We start from the raw sequence: 17,523 nt of genomic DNA, 5'->3' as shown, positions 1-17,523 counted from the left end.
ATCTAACTTTTCACTTAAAACATTGTTCAATTCTTCTTCATTAGTCACAACAACATCTTCTTTTCCTAAAACATTATCAATTTCTTCTAAACTTTGATTATCCATTTCTGTATTAATTTCAACATCAACATTTTCCGCACTATATGAATCTACATTCCAATCTTCGGTCCCTAAAGCTGTATTAAAAAATTCAATAGGATCCGGAAATGAATCCACATTTTCTATAGTATTTTCAAAATTACTAGAAGACATTTCGAACTTTTCTATCCAAAACTCAAAAAGAAACTGAACTGATGCATAAAATTCACCTGATCTTACACCCTGTACCTTTTTGTCAAAAGAAAACCCCACCACAGACAGACCACAGACGACACTAGAAAAGTATACACATTTGCATAACCCTTAATATTTGTCAAACTAGAGTATCAAAAGAAGACATGATAATGAGAACAGGACTAACTTTCACTTCTTCCCAAAGACAAAATAGGAAGTAACTTAGTAGAGACAGATAAATATTTTTTTTAGTTGCATGTTAAAACTTTTTGAAAAATAATGTATAAACACGCATGTAAAATACAGTAGACAATAGAAAAAGCATGAAATAAAAAAATCTTCAAATAATAAATTAATTTAAAATTTTTTTTCTTTTTCTTTTTCAAAAGATGCTACCAATAGACAACCAACCATTGTAAGCTTCAGAATGTGAAAACGAAATAAAAAAAGTATATTTAATAAAAGAACTATTAAAACGTTATGCGTGCGTAAAAAGAGTTTATTTTGATGTAATAGGATTTTCAGATGAAAAAATCATTTGTCAAGACTGTCTTTTAAAATTAGATGACACAGAAATGTTAACTTACACTGTAGAATCAATGCAACATTTATATTTAGGAAATGTAGAGACAATAACGGAATGTATGGATTGTAGAATTATTTTATATAATAGTATGCAAAGAGCAAACGAGTGCAAGGAGTGTACATTAAATATTTTAGAAAATGAAAAAGAAAAAGTTAAGGAACTTAAAGACGTTCGGCTATATTATGACCCTAGGTATTCTGACAAACCAACAGACTATGACTCCGACTCTGACACAATTATTTATGAGGACAATTAAAATAAACAAATTAATAAAATTAATAGCATGATAAATAATACAAATAACAAAAAAATATATATATATAAAATTTTTTTTTTAACAGTTACATAATTGATTTTATATTCTTTTAGGAAAAATGAATCCAATCACAACCTTAGAAAATTTGGCTGTTCAATTTTCATTTTCATACCCCAATTATGCAAAACCATATGAACAAATTTCTGAAAATATTGCAACCTTGTCTATACAACATGACAAAAATTACATAGAAGTCAATATCGAAAAACTACAAAATAACAAAGAGACTAAAAGAAAATTGGCAGAAATTATGTTAATACGTTTGAAAGAAAAATTTGATTTTAACGAAAAAAAAGAAGATATAGATAGTTGGAGTGATAAAATTCAGTTGGTTAAATGGAGTAATTCTTGCCAAAGGTGCTTTATGAGGTACCATACGGCTGATAGGTGCATTAATAATAAGAATAATAAACATTACAAAGATTCAATTAAAACCAGTGAAAATAAAAAAAAAAACAAAAACAAGTCAATTTTCAAAAATTAACCAACCAAATTTTATTCACATCAAATATCTAAATAATTTTAAACTGTAAATAACAATTTAATTCATTAATTGTAATTTTTAAAAATTAATTCAAAAACATTGTAACAAATAACATAACACGTCGATTCTAACAAGTTGAATTTGGAAATCGATCAATTTCATTTTTCAATTTCCAAATTTTCGAAGGGGGAGGTGTTACGTCACCGTAACCTATTTTCAATAATAATATGTAGAATAATAATTAATCTTAATAATTAATAATAATAATAATAATAGTAATTATGATAATTAATAACAATAATAATAATAATTAATAATAATAGTAATAATCATAATAAAAGTTAATAACAAAATTATTATTTACATATTATTATATAAATAATAACTATAAATATTAATAATAATCAATAATAAATTGTAATAATATTAACAAATAATAACAAACAATAATAAACAATAATAAATAAGTTAAATATAACAATCTTAACAACAATCTTTAAGAAATAATAATAAGCAATAATAAATTGTAATAATAAACGTAAACAATAATAAATTGTAATAATAAATATTAGCAAATAATAACAAAATGTAATAAATAGTTAAATATAACAACAAACTTTAACAAATAATAATAAACAATAATAAATTGCAATAATAAATATTAAATAATAGAATTATAATAATAAATATCAACAACAACAAAATTGTAATAATAAATAACTTTAAAATTAACAAATTGTAACAACTTATAAATAACGAATTGTAACAACAACAAAATTATAAACAATTAATAGAAATAACAAAATTATAAAATAACGTATGAATAATAAGCAATGGACACGTGCGATCTAATAGTGAGTCACCACAAGTGTTCCCGCAACAAAGGGTTTCTCCAAATACATGGAAAAGCGAACGATTCTCCAAATGCATGGCAAAGCGAACAATTCTTCAAATGCATGGCAAAGCGAACGATTCTTCAAATACATGGCAAAACGTACACTTTCTTCAAATACACAGGGAAATTTGGGTATAAGAAGGACCAGACCATCAAACAGTTTTCAGTCTTAAATTTTTATCTATAACAAGTGGTTCTTCACGACCCAGTGCTCTAAACCCAGTTTCAGTAGTTGTCCTTTACTCTACGTATATTTCAAAAGTGCATTTTGGAAAGTCGATCTGGAAGTCAAATTTGCCATTTGAAAAGAGTGTTCCTGTTTCTCGAGACACAATACTGCATCCAATTAGTCAACCATTAAAGGACCAGTGCCATTATACCTGAACGTCTAGCATCACCCTTTGTCCCAAGGTAAACAATCAACCACTCTAAGACTCACATTAGAAAGCCTGTGTCCATCTCTTATTTTCATCAATTTTATCTTATTTCATAAAATACACATACATTTGTTCAACTAAAGTAATTTCTTGTTATTTACTACCCCGTCCCTATTTTAATTAATTTTAAAATAAAATCGGGAAACATTAGGGAAATTATAATAATTAGGATCGTAACAGACGTAAAAAAAGAAGAAAGAGACAAATACAGAATTGGCAAAATTATCAGATAGCAAAAAAAAAGACTGTGAAGAAAAAAGAATTGAGATAAATAGGGGTTTTTCTCATATAAATAAGAAATGTTGACAATTGCAAATCTTTTTTTCAAGTGTTTACTTGTAAAATTTTGATGTTGAATTTACGGTGACCAGAAATCAACATCATTTCTCAGTTAAGGTTGAAAAGCAACAGGTTGCATTAAAGTTAGAAATACTTCTTCTAGATATCTTAAAAGGTTTGAAGTAACTTTAGAAGCAGTGTAAATAGGAAATTTATCTTTCTGGAAAGTTAAACATCTGCTTTTCTTGATTTATGTAGCACGGATTCTTGTTGCCCGTTCTGTTTAGCTTTCCGGGGCAAATTTTTCTTTTTTTATTTTCTTTTCTCAGCAAACGAAATTCAAACACTTGCAGTGTATTAATATTTAATGTAATTAGATTAAATTGGTTTACACTTTATTTTAAATTGGTTTATAATTTTTTTTGAAAACAGTTTTACAATTTACTTTAAATAGGTTTATATTTTTTTAAACAGGTTTACACTTCATTTTAAATAGTTTTACACTTTATTTTAAAGAGTTTTACACTTTATTTTCATTAGGTGTCCATTTTATTTTTAATATATTTACACTCTATTTTAAATCGGTTTACCTCGTATTTTAAATAGGTTTACACTTATTAAATAGGCTTACACTTTTTTAAAATAGGTTTACATTTTTTTAAAAATAGGTTACACTTTTTAAATAAGTTTTCATATTTTTTCAATATTTGTTTCAATACTTTTTCCAATATTTGATTGAAAAAAAAGTATTCGATACAAATAAACGATTACTCTTCTATTATCCAGTGGCTATTTATTTTTATCAAGTAATTTTTATTGAAGCCAATTAAATGCTATTTACTTGAAATACTAAAATTATTGGTTCAAGTACAATTTTGTCGATTCAAATAAAAATTATTTGAATTTGGTCAGACATTTTGTACATTAAATGTAAGTAGTAAAAGTCAATTATAGTTAGACGTGTAGTAATTTTATAAGCAGTAGTCAGGATAAATTTTGGTCAAACATTTTATATATTAAATGTTAGCAGAAAGAGTCAATGTTAAATCAGACATTTAGTGTGAAAAGTAAAAAAAGTAATTCAGACTACCAAAAAGTATTTATTAATTTTTATAGTAGAATGTCAGTATTTTTTTAGTAAATGCAATTTTCTTCCAAATTTTTAGTGAAATGGAACTAGAAAATTAGTCAAATTTAAAAATCTCTTTGGTTTAATTTTTGCTAATTTAGATTTAAAAAAGTAGCATGAATATTTAATTGTTTAAATAATTTCTAATACTTTAATTCTTCTTTAGAACGCGGTGGAAAAAAGTTCAAATTTTTTTATCTCAAATTTTAGTCGAACTCTTTAAACTTGAATTAGTGTAAAAAATTTTACTAATTGAAATTAGTGACTGACTTTTTGCTTTTTAATTGTTTTTACTATTTAATTAGTAAAAATGATTAAATTAGTAAAATTTTACTAATTCAAAAGCAAGAAGTAAAAACTTTACTTCTGATCTGTGATAAAAATGGAAAAAATTTTCATTAATAAAAATATTCACTAATTTTTCGTAACGAATATTTTTTTTTTTTAATATACAATTATTTTACTAAAATTTTAGTAAAATAAGCTGTTACAGTTTTTTTAAGGATTTCAAATTGAGACAAAAAACGTACACTTTTTCTAAAACTTATTTTTTTTTTTTTTTTCTAAAAATTTTTGTCTAATAAAGGCGAATTTCTAAAAAACTTTTTTCTAATGAAGGTGATTTTCTAATTTTTTTCTTCTGATAAAGATCATTTTTTAAAAATTTCTTTTTCTAATAAAAGTAATTTGTAAATTTTTTGTTTCTAACATTATTCAATTTTTGTAATGACGATCAATATAGGTATATGATTAAAAAATAAAATTTATGGAAATTTTTTAATTCTTTAAAAATAATACTTGAGATTTTGTTAAAAAATTATAATAAAATATAGAAAGTATGCAAATTTTTTAAGAAAATTTAAAAATAATCTGGTTAAAAAATGACAAATAGAAATAATAGGGATTTTTTTCCTAAAGATTTCTAAAATTTTCTAAATAAATTAACTCTGGAAATTTTTATGTTTAAAAATGATGCAAAATATTATTTTTTTTCAGAGAAGAATAGAATTTTGTTCCTAACAAATTGTGATAAGAAATAATAATTTTATAAAATTTTTTCTTCTCTTTTTCAAAAAAGAAACATAATTTTGTCAACAGAATTGTGACTGAGAATCAGAAAATATGCAAAATAGTTTCTATTTCTTAATTTTTAACAATTTTCTAGCTTTTATCAAAATTATGGAATTTTACAAATTTAAATAATATTAGGAAAATAAATATTAGAAATCATAACTTGTTAGAAAAACTTTTTTTAGAAAACAGATTTCATTAGAAATCACTTTCTTTAGACAGAAAGGATTAGAGAATATTTTTCAGGAAAAGTGACCACCTATCAAACTTATAAATTAGTTAAAAATTAGCTAAAGAAGATAATTTTTTTCTCCCTGCAGCTGATAATTAGCAGACTCATTTTTCTCCCTGTAGAAGCTCAAAAATTGAAAAATAAATTGCCTCTATGTTTTCAAAATGAAAATAGAAGAGAAATTCTCATTTCCCTAAGTTTCTAGTTCACACCATTAGAAGAAAATTTCACCTTCAATAGAAGAGGAACAGAGGACGAATTGTTGAATTCTTCCTTAGATGAAATCAGAGAAGAAGAGTCGAAAACACTTTGGGAAAGTTTTATCTCGAGACAATTGAATCGAGATCGTAACTAGGGAGTTGCAGTATAGCCAAGTCGAAAGGCAGCAGCAAGCAGGCAGGCAGGCAGAAATGAAAGTAGCGGGTGTTAGGTGGAACATAAGAGTCTTATAGAAAGGCGAGCACGAGCTAAAACTGATAAATAAATAACAGCAAGAGAGTTTCGGTCAAGAGCTAGATGGCACGACAGTAAAGAAAAGTAACGCGAGACCGTAAAAGGAGAATCAATTCGATTCCCAAGTCGCACACTCACTAGTCTCCATTCGTATCTTTTCTTCGCCTCTCTCTCTCTCTCTCTTTTTTTTCTCTCCTTCTTCTTTCTCCACCACATTTTTTCTCTCTCACACTCACTCTTTGAGAAAACGACTCTCTGCTCTCCAAGTTTTGTACCATAGGGTACCAAACCAGTTTGACTATAGCTAAGCTCCATTTCTGCGCAACAAGTGCTTTCTCCTCGCTGCCTTTGCTTCCGAGCATCGCATCTTTAAGAAAACCTTCTTTCCTTTCTGCTTTCTATCCCCCAAGGTTGAAAAAGAATTCCACGAGTCCGATTCCAAACCCCCTTTCTCCCTCTCTCTCTTTCCACCGACTACTTTCCAAATCACCATTGCTCCACTATTTTTCTTCCACTCTCACACTCCTTTGCCTTCTTGCCAAATGCTTACCATCCTGTATACACAGCAGCTTCTCGCGCACACGATACTTTTCTCCTTCTCTCTCTCTCTCTCTCTCTCTCTTTCTCTGTCTTTTTTTTCTTATTTACTTTTTTTTCTCTCTTTATTTTTCCCTCTCTTCTTTCCTCACAATTTTTTCTGTCTTTTTTTTATCTTCTTTCTCTCACTCTCTCTTCTTCCCCTCTTCCTTGTTTTCTCTCTCTCTCTTTATTTTCTTGCCTTTTTCTTTCTTTCTCTCTTTTTTCCTCTCTCTTCTTTTCTTTTTATTTCTATTATCTTCTCTCCTTCTTTTTTATTGTCCTTTTCTTACTTTCTCTCTTTTTTCTTCTCTCCCTCTCTTTTTTTCTTGCCTTTTGCCTTCTTTCTCTCTTTTTTCTTCTCTCTTCTTTTCTTTTTGTCTCTGTTTTCTTCCATCTCTATTTTTTTCTATCTCTATTTCTTGATTTCTCACTATTTTTCCTTCTCTCTGTTCTTTCTCTTAGTCTTTCTTTTCTTTCTCTCTTTCTTTACCCTTCTCCCTTGTTTACTCCCTCTTCCTTTCTTGTCTTTTTCTTTCTTTCTCTGTTTCAAAATAATGAAAAAAGAAAAGTAGAAAAAACGAGAAAGAAGAAAAAAGGGAAATAGAAAAAACGAAAATAAAGAGAAAAAAGTGATAGAAAAAAAGAGAAGTAGAAAAAACGAGAATGAAGAGAAAAAAGCTGATAGAAAAAAAAGAGAGAAAAAGAAACAGATTTCTCTCTTTTTTCCTGGTTTTTCAAAAAAAATAGGAAAAAAGAAAGATTGAAAAAAGAGAGAAAATTTTTTCAAAAAAAGGAAAAAAGAAAGATAGAAAAAAGAGAAAGAAGAAAAAAGAGAGAAAAAGAAACAAATTTCTCTTTTTTTCCTGGTTTTTTCTTTCTTATTTTTTCAAAAAAAGGAAAAAAGAAAGATAGAAAAAAGAGAGAAAATAAAAAAGATTTCTTGCTCTCTCTTTATACCCATTCCCCCCTCTCGTCTTTCTTCACCCGTCAGCTACTTTTCTACGTTACTTCACAGTAATGTTATACTCCACCACCTGTTTTCATGTCTCTTGTGTTGTATGTACATATATAGAAAAAACAAGAAAAAAAAATAATAAAAAAAAGGAAAAAAAATCTAGAAAATAAATATCCTCTCCTTAAAGAGCGTCGGTGAGTAAATCCTCTCTTTACTTGCAAGGATTTGTATAAACTTGAAATTCCCAAATGTAGTTAGTCTTCTTGGCAATTTATTTCACCGAGATTACTCTAAATGTAATGATAGTCATTTGCATTTATATGTCATATTGTGGTCTTATTTTTTTAAACTAAATTTTCTCGTAAATATTTATCAAGTGGAAAATTTTTCGATTTCAAAAAATTTTTTTCCTTTTTTCGTTTTGCAATTTTCTATTTTTGGGAAAATAAAATCAATGACCGATACTTGTAATTTATTTTTTAATCAGGTTTCTTTAATGATCTGTGTGAAAGGAAAATAAATGAAATAATTTAATTTCATGTTAACTGGATACTAAATTAAGTGTAAATAATTAATTAACTAAATTTAATTAAATTAACACTGTATATTATTAAATATATAAATTATAAAATTATAAATGTAAATAAATTAACAGGTGGAATTCAATTTCGTGCCACTTAAATCTTAACAGTTTTTAACTTTTTTCAAAAATTTGATTTTTTTTTTGTTAATTTGTTCTAAGTTAACAAGAAACTAAATTTAGTTATTTTTTTTTTCTCGTTACTTTACTTTTCGTTCTAGTCAAAATTAAATTTATTTTGTTTATTTACTGTAAAATTAACAGAAAAATAAATTTACTTTGCTTAAAAATTTTAAAGTTGATAGAAAACGAAATTTAGTTTGTTAAATTAATTTTAACTTAACTTAAAAACTAAAACGGTACTAATGTTTCGTTACTGTTTTTAAAGAAGAAAAACATTTAATTTAATAAATTTAATTAAGGTGAAATTCAATTAAAATAAAAGAACTAAATTTAGTTTGTTAATTTAATTTTGAATAAATTAAAAACAAAAACGAAACTAATGATTCGTTACTGTTCCTGGAAAAAAATAATCACATAGAGACAGTTGAATTCTACTAAAAATTATTGGAAATTTTTACTAATTTTAGTCAGTAAAACTTTAGTAAAAAAATGCAAATCCTATAAATAAAATAGTTACAGTCTATTAAAAATTAGTAAAATTTTTTGCTAATTTGAATTAGTGTACGAATTTTTATTATTTTAAAATTTAAATTTAAAGAATTTTAAATTCAAGAAGTTTTCTGTTTTGATTTGTATTAATTTCGAGGGAGACAATTTATTAAACGAGTTTAATTTTTAAAAAAGTTGTCAACGATTTTCTCAAAAATTTCTATCAATTAAAAGGTGAAATTGTTCGTTTAAAAATGCAATCAATTTTTTTCTATAAAACATTTGACCATTCTTTGTAAACTTTTTATTGAAAAATTGAAAAAAAAAGTTTTTTTCTAACACGAATTGCGGTGAGTTTGTAATTTTCTTCGTAAACAATAAATAGTTTTCCGTTGTCCCACTAAATATTGACTTTTACTACTGATTTTATTTGTTATACTGTCGAAACAAGTATAGAGAGAGAGAGAGGGAGAGAGTGTGTGTGTAACTTTTTTATTCATTACATTTTCAAGAGAAAATTTGAAACATTTTTCTGAAATTTTTATTTTTTTCCAATATTTTTCATTTTTTATTTCAACATTTTTGTTTATTTATTTCACGATTTTTATTTTCTAAAAGAATTAATTTTATTTTCTGCAAGAATAATTTTTATTTTCTATAAGAATAATTTTTATTTTCTGCAAGAATAATTTTTATTTACTTAAAGAATAATTTTTATCTTCATAAAGAATAATTTTTTTTCTACAAAAATTTTTATTTTACACAATCATCATTTTTCTTCTACAAGAATCATTTTTTATTTTCGTAAAGAATAATTTTTATTTTTGTAAAAGAAATCATTTTTATTTTCCGAAAAGAATATAGAATAATAATTCACATGAGGATTTCTATTTAGATAAAATGTTTCTATAATCAAAAATTTTTTGAATATAAAAGAAGAGTAAAATAAAAAAAGAGAGAAAAAACAATGGAAAGAATTATTGATCTGTTGCAATTTAAGGAATGAGAAACTTTTTTACTCGCATTTAAACTTCCGTATGTTGATGTGAAAAGGTTTTTTTTTTCTTCTTCTCTTTCTCTTTTTTTTTCTTCATTTTTATTGAGAATTCCCCGGTGTTTACCAAGACCACTTGGTTGCCCGACGTGATGCCGAGATGGTATTGTACTATTTTCCAAAAGTTCGTTCAGTTGCTTTGTTGCTCCCTTGAGACGCTTTTCTGCATCTTGGGCGTTTCTTATTTTCCTTTGAGAGAACTGACGCACCGCTAATACTTTTTAAAATGCAATTTATCTGCGAAATGTATTATAATTTACGATTTATGAAGATGAAAATATAGATATATACGACTGTATATGTATGTGTAATAGACACATGGGAATGCATTTTTAGTACACATATAGGAATTTATTTTTAGTATATAGACAGAGGAACTGTAGTACACATATAGAGAAATTTATATTTAATACACATATATATGCAGATAGAGGGAATAAAAAAATTCTGAGAACGTATAGTTTTCTGTGACATAAAATATTCCACGTAGAAGACGCAGTTTAGTCTGATATTTTGCGAAATGAAATGCAATACGTTCCCTCATCTTCTTCACGAGTAGAACAATATATTGCATTCAACTGTCTTTTCTCGTTTTTTATTCAATCAATATTTTTGTACCCCTGGAAAATAGTTTCTTCGCAATTTGAAAATTTTTAAAGAACTTTTTCAAAAATTATTAAAGATAATTGACTTGAAGAAAAATGTTATTTAAAAATTCTAGAAAATAAGAATTGAATTAAAATGATGAAAATAATTTTGAAAAAATTACAGTAAAAATATTCCTATTTTATAAAATAATAATCTTATCATTCGGTTATCTTTAGTTTATTATAAAAAATGAAGAAATTGATCACTCCGAGTCGAAGTCACTCGGAGTGATCAATTTCTTCATTTTTTATAATAAATATTCTTAAAAGTTGTTAAATTTCAAAAAGGTTTGAATTTGAAATTTTTGAAAATCTTAATTCCTGTGGAAAAATAATAATGATTAAATATTTATTTAAAAAAGAAGTTATCGATAATTTCGAATAATTTTACAATCGTTTTTAACAAATAGAAATTTTGTAAATATTTTTTCCAAAATAAATTTCAAATTTTTTTAACAAAATTTGATTTATAACATTTTTTGTTACTTAAAACTTGAATTTTATTTATGAATTATAATTGAGGAGCAGACATAATTTACATTTTTGGAAAATTTTTTGTAATTCGGTTTAATTAGTGAAATTTAATTAATTTTTGTCAATTCTGAATTTTGAGTATTAATTTTTTTTTAAAACTTTTAATCGTTTTTCTATCTAGTGATTTTTTTTTCTCTAATCTCCTTTGAAAGAATTAGATTTCCAAAGACAAATTTTATAAACAATGATTTCCTATTAGTTGCGAGGGAAGAAAATTCGTTAAAGTTGGGAGTAGAGAGTTGTGCGTTTGTTTCAATGGCTGGGAAAGAGGCAGCAGTATTTATATCAGATAAAAGTTTTCGAGTTAATTAACCCCCTCGTAGTTTAATTAATACACAACAATTCTACTGAAAGTTGCAGAAGCAACTTGTAACTGACTACATCTGATGGTTCTTGGTCCCACAAGTGTTCTCAATATTTACAAATATTTCATTTGCATCAGTTAAAAATAATAGTAAATTCTAAGTATTAAAATTCAAGTACAAATCGTCATTTTTTAAATTGGGAAAATTGAAAAGTAATAAAAATTAATTAATTTATAGCAGTAAGGTATTTAACATTTTTTTATTTTACTTTTTTCGACTTCAATTCTATTCAATTCTATTCAATTCTATTCAATTCTATTCAATTCAATTCTATTCAATTCTATTCAATTCTATTCAATTCTATTCAATTCTATTCAATTCTATTCAATTCAATTCTATTCAATTCTATTCAATTCTATTCAATTCTATTCAATTCTATCCCATTCTATTCAAATCTATTCAATTCTATTCAATTCTATTCAATTCTATTCAATTCTATTCAATTCTATTCAATAAATTCTATTCAATTCTATTCAATTCTATCCAATTCTATCCAATTATATACAATTCTATTCAATTCTATTCAATTCTATTCAACTTTGTTCAACTTTGTTCACTTATATTCATTTCTATTCAAATATTTTTTAATTTATTCAATTCGATTCGATTCTACTCCAATTTATTCATTTATATACCATTTTACTCAATTATATTTAGTTCTATTAAATTCTATATGATTTTATTCAAATTTATTTAATTACATTCAATTCTATAGAAATTTATTCAATTTTATTGAATTCTATTTAATCTATTAGATTCTACTCAAATTTATTATATTATTCGAGTCTACTCCAATTTATTTATTTATATACCATTTTACTCAATTATATTTAGTTCTATTAAATTCTATACGATTTTATTCAAATTTATTCAATTACATTCAATTCTATAGAAATTTATTCAATTTTATTGAATTCTATTCAATCCATTCGATTCTACACAAATTTATTTTAATTCTATTTAATTCTACTATATTTTATTTATTTCAATTCAACTCAAAATAATTTTATTAAATTTTTTTCGATTCTATTCAAAATAATTCAATTATATTCAATTATTTTTAGTTTTCTTCAATTCTATTCGATTCTACTCAAATTTATTCAATTATATTTAATTATTTTTAGTTTACTTCAATTCTATTCGATTCTACTCAAATTTATTCAATTATGTTGAATTCTACTCAATCATTTTTAGTTCTATGAAATTCTATATGATTCTATTCAATTTTATTCAATTCTATGTAATTCGACTGCATTCTATACAGTACAATTCGATTAAAAAAATAATTTATTTTAATTGAGTTCAGAAAAGAATTGGATTATAAAATTACAAAAGTGAATTTTTAAAACCTGACTACTAATCAATTTAGTTTCATTTAATTTTATTCTATTTAATTAAATTTATATCAATTCTATTTAATATTTATTAATTTATTATTAGATATTATATATTTATTTATAATTTAATTAAGTTCAATTTAATATAAATATAGTTGAAATTTACAAAAATTATTTTCAATTCTATTAAATATTATTTAATTTTTTTAATTTTATTAAATTCTATTTAATTTTATTCAAATTTTTCAATTGTATTGAATTTAATTCAATGAGGTCAATTAACGAATGAATTTTATTATAAAATTAGAAGATTGAATTTTTAATACCTGAATTATTATCTGAATATCAATTATTTAAGTTTAATTCAGTTAAATTCTATTCAATTAAGCCATAAATTGTATTATAAAATTTTTAAATAGAATTCTTATTACCTGAATGGCATATTCAATTTAATTTAGTTCAAATATATTCAATGCTATTGAATTTTATTCCATTTTTTCAATTTTATTCAATTCTATTTGAAACTTTTTTCAATTCTATTAAAATTAATTCAGTTCAAATCAATTTAATTCAATTCCATTAATGTCAATGAAGGTATGAATTTTATTATAAAATTAAAAAAATTCACTTCTTATTATCTGAATATCAATTATCTAAGTTTAATTCCGTACAATTCTATTCAATTAAGGTTTAAATTTTATTAGAAAATTTGAAAATTTAAATACCATTAAAGTCAATTTAAGTTGATTCAATTCAAATGAAGAATAAATTTATAGTTAGTTCAATAAAAGATAAAGAAAAATGGGAGTAAATTTGTCTCAGAGCCTACGAAATTATTTATTTAAAATAAAAATTTTATTCGACATAAATAAATGTTTTACTTCAGCCAAATAAAATATAATTTGAATTTTGAATCATATCAGATTTCTTTTAAATAAATTAAAAGTAGGCTCGGAGTGAAAAATATATTTTTTTTTTATTTGGCAATATTTTTAGAAGCGAATTTTTTCTAGCGATCCAAAGTCAACTGCAATTTATCAAGAAACAGACTTTATCGAAAGTTTAATTATCGAGAGATGACTGTACAAAATGTATACACAAATTTTGTATGTTTATTTCTTTCGTTTTGTATTTGTTTTGTTTTTTTTTTGCCCTGTATTTTTATAGAATTGTATTTTCAATCATTCGCAGTGAAGATTAAATTGAAAGAGAGACAACTCTCTTTTTTTTCTAATTTAAAACTTACCATAGGCGTGGATGAGTATGGTGAACAGGACCACCAGATTCAACTGCCGATTGCCCATCCTGTCGTGGATCGTTACGTCGATTCAGCTTCCTCCTGAAACAATAGAAGCGTTCCCAATCAATCAACCCATCCATTTAATCCCCGTATCCGAGCTTTGGCCAGAATTTCCCCGGTTTCTATAGACGAATCTCGTTTCGCCTTCAATTCCTGTCCACCTCCCTCCCTCCCTCCCAGCCCAACGTTTTTTTTTTAAATCTCCCTTTTATGCCCAGGAATACTTGTGTCTTCACTGGCAAACAGCCCGAACATTTCTCCACAATACTCGTGACTTTTCTGTCTTCGTGATTTGTATCGACGATTTTTGTTTTTCCAAACGTGGTTTCAATTCCTTCTTGTACGATATATATATATATATAAAAGGCAAAAGGGGATATCAAACTCTCATGCACAACTGCACGAGTTTCATCTTGTTGAGTTCCCGCTGGGCACGATAAGTTTGAACCCTCCAAGTACAAAACTCATTTTTATTCACAAGCAGAAAATTTCTTTTTGTGATGATTTATTCACTGTGTACAGAAGCAATACATACATCTTTTTTTATTATTGTGTTTATTGTTTATTATTACGTTTATTTGTCATTTTTCTATTTTTCTTTACCATTTTACTCTATTCTGTTTTATTTACTTGTATTTATTTATTTATTTATTTATTTTCTAGTTGGTTACCTATTCTGTTTAGCTTTTATTTTGATTTTTCACTGCTATTCAATGACTGCTCATTATGACATTTATTAGTTAACTTTTTACTCACTTTTTTAAAATAAAATTAGCAATTTTAAAAATAATAGAAAGTAAAAGTTTTTAAATCAAATTTATTTTCATAAAAATAAAATATGAAATGGAAAATAGTTTTAATATTATTATAAGTATAATATCATAAGAAAATACTGTTAAAAATACTAAATAAATTGATTTTTAAAGAAGTTACAAATGATTGCAGAAATTCAATTACTTCCAAAAGTAATAAAATTCTTATCACAAAATTCAATTATGTTTAAAATTATAAATAAAATCTTGTCAAAATCCCAATTATCTTTATAAATAATGAAATTCTTCTTCAAAACTCAATTATTTTTAAAAATTTTAATAAAATTCTTGTCAAAATTTCAATTATTTTCAAAAATTTTCCTCATTTCAATAATTAAAAAAAAAAAATTAATAAAATTGTACGCAAACATTTAATTATTTTCATAAATAATAAAACTCATCGCAGAATTTCAATTATTTTTAACACAATTTTAATCAAATTCCTTGAAAAATGTAACTATTCTTAAAAATTTTATTAAAATTCGCCAAAAGAATTCAATTAATATAAAAATTTGCTAATAAAATTCTTTAAAAGAATTAAATTTTAAGAAACATTCAATTATATAATTTACATTTGTATTTAAATAATTGAATTCTCGTAGAATTTTTTAATAAAAATTGATTTAAAAATGCATTTGAGTTAAAATTTTAGATAATAATTGAATATGAAAATAAATTTGAAGAAGTTACAGTAACAATATTTTTTAAAAGTTGTTTAATTTCAAAGAGGTTTGAATTTGAAATCTTCGAAAATCCTAATTCCTATGGAAAAATAATAATAATTAAATATTTATTTAAAAAAGAAGTTATTGATGTTTTTGAATAATTTGTCAATTAAAGAAATTCGTAAAAAAAATGTAACAGAACATTTTTTTGAGTAAAATTTTTTTCTTTATTTTCTAAAAGTTCTTTAATTTTCATTTTCAATTAAAATTTGTAATTGACAAATAGAATTTATAAACATTTTTTTCCTTTATTTTTAAAAAACTTTGAATTTTATTAAAACAATTGTAATTAAGAAATAGAAATGATGTAAATTATTTCCTTATAACAATTGAAAATTTTCTAAAAAAATATTAAGAAACGGGAATAAGTAATGTTTTTTTCCAAAATAAAAAAATGAGTTTGTGAATAATATATAATATAATATATAATAATATTTATAATATAATATAATAATATATAATATCATAATTTTTTTTCAATTTTCTAATTTCTAATAATATTTTATTATGAATCATGAAAAAATACCTGCATATGAAATTGAATTTTAATTATATTTTACAGTACACTATTACTATGAATTGTGTCATTTACTGAAAAAAGAATTTACTTTATAAAAATATAAAAAATATTCGAACCAAAATAATAAATACTTATAATAATTATTATCAACGAATAAAATAATAACATAACGAGATAAAAATAAAAAATAAGAAAAAAATAAGAAAGTAGAAAAAAATGATAATTGTAATAAACAATTAAAAAAAATTATTTATATTATTAATATAGTAACACTGCATAATATAGTAGTACTATATTATTAATCATGACGAAAAAATATTTAAAGATATAATAAATTTAGAAATTAGACTACGAGGAATAATTCTTTTTCTTTTAAATTTATTTATTCCCTCGCTCGAATGAAAATGATTGTCACCATAAAACGATTTACAATTCGAGTTTATAAGTAAAATGAAAATGTCTATTGAAATTATTAAAGTGTGTCAGTGTGATATTTAGTAAAGCGGGTTTAATTTTATTATTAAAAATGTGTGATAAACAATGGTTAGTCGTTGGTGTAAATTTAGTTGATTATTTTCCATAGTTGAAAACAAATGTCGTTTTACTTGTATTTTCATTGTTCGTTATCGAGTGTATTTAACAGCAGTTTATATAAACATACAACGGAGGATAATTAAATGTTCATCATTCAGTGTTTAAATGCATCATGTTAACGAATTATTAAAACAAACTGGATTAAAATTTTTCTAAATTAAAATTCTTCTCAAAAATTTGTACTCGAAAATTTCATTCATTTTTTACTTTTGTATCCTTATTATTTCGATTAAATATTTTTTATTTAATGGAAATTTCAATTCTTATAGAAATTTTAACTCATCAAAATTTGAACTTTGATCAGAATTTGAACTTTCATCGAAGAACTTTAATAAGAAATTTATTTTATTTGATTAAATTATTATTTTAATTTATTTAATTAAATTTAAAAAAAAAATTATTAGAATGTTTTTTATTTTATTTAATAAAATTTTCACTAACTTTTTTTAGTAAAAATAGAAGCAAAAAGAACAAAAAAATGAAAATAAAAAAGACAAAAAAAGTAAAACTAGAACGACAAGGAATTGAAAGGCTAAAAGTTTTTAACTATTTCTAACCAAGTGTGAGAGTCTGACTAAAAATGACTTTTACTACTCAAGTGCTTAAAATATTCTACCTGAGTGACATTTACTTTAACAATTCATGTTGATAAGAAAAATTAAATGTCTGACAAAAAAGGAGTTTATCTACTTTTATATTTAAAGTTAAAAAATTTTGAAACCATTTTTGTTGAATAAATTTATTCGAAGCAGTT

At 23.9% G+C, this 17,523-nt stretch overlaps 1 protein-coding gene across 6 annotated transcripts in view; it reads right to left on the bottom strand.

The window, feature by feature from the left end:
• LOC122504412 (Down syndrome cell adhesion molecule-like protein Dscam2) overlaps positions 1 to 17,523 on the bottom strand; it is a 226,411-nt gene that overhangs the window by 151,273 nt on the left and 57,615 nt on the right. For all 6 annotated transcript variants that reach the window (XM_043615517.1, XM_043615512.1, XM_043615518.1 and 3 more), the window contains exon 2: positions 14,065 to 14,157. In XM_043615517.1, coding sequence (XP_043471452.1) covers positions 14,065 to 14,122 — 58 coding nt within the window. In that variant the 5' untranslated portion in view covers positions 14,123 to 14,157. The remainder of the gene's footprint in view (positions 1 to 14,064; positions 14,158 to 17,523) is intronic.

Source organism: Leptopilina heterotoma, unplaced genomic scaffold (assembly GCF_015476425.1).
Source record: "Leptopilina heterotoma isolate Lh14 unplaced genomic scaffold, ASM1547642v1 Lhet_297, whole genome shotgun sequence".
Taxonomy (NCBI): domain Eukaryota; kingdom Metazoa; phylum Arthropoda; class Insecta; order Hymenoptera; family Figitidae; genus Leptopilina; species Leptopilina heterotoma.
Note: the sequence above shows the minus strand (reverse complement) of the source record. Positions and strands in the feature narration are given on the sequence as shown.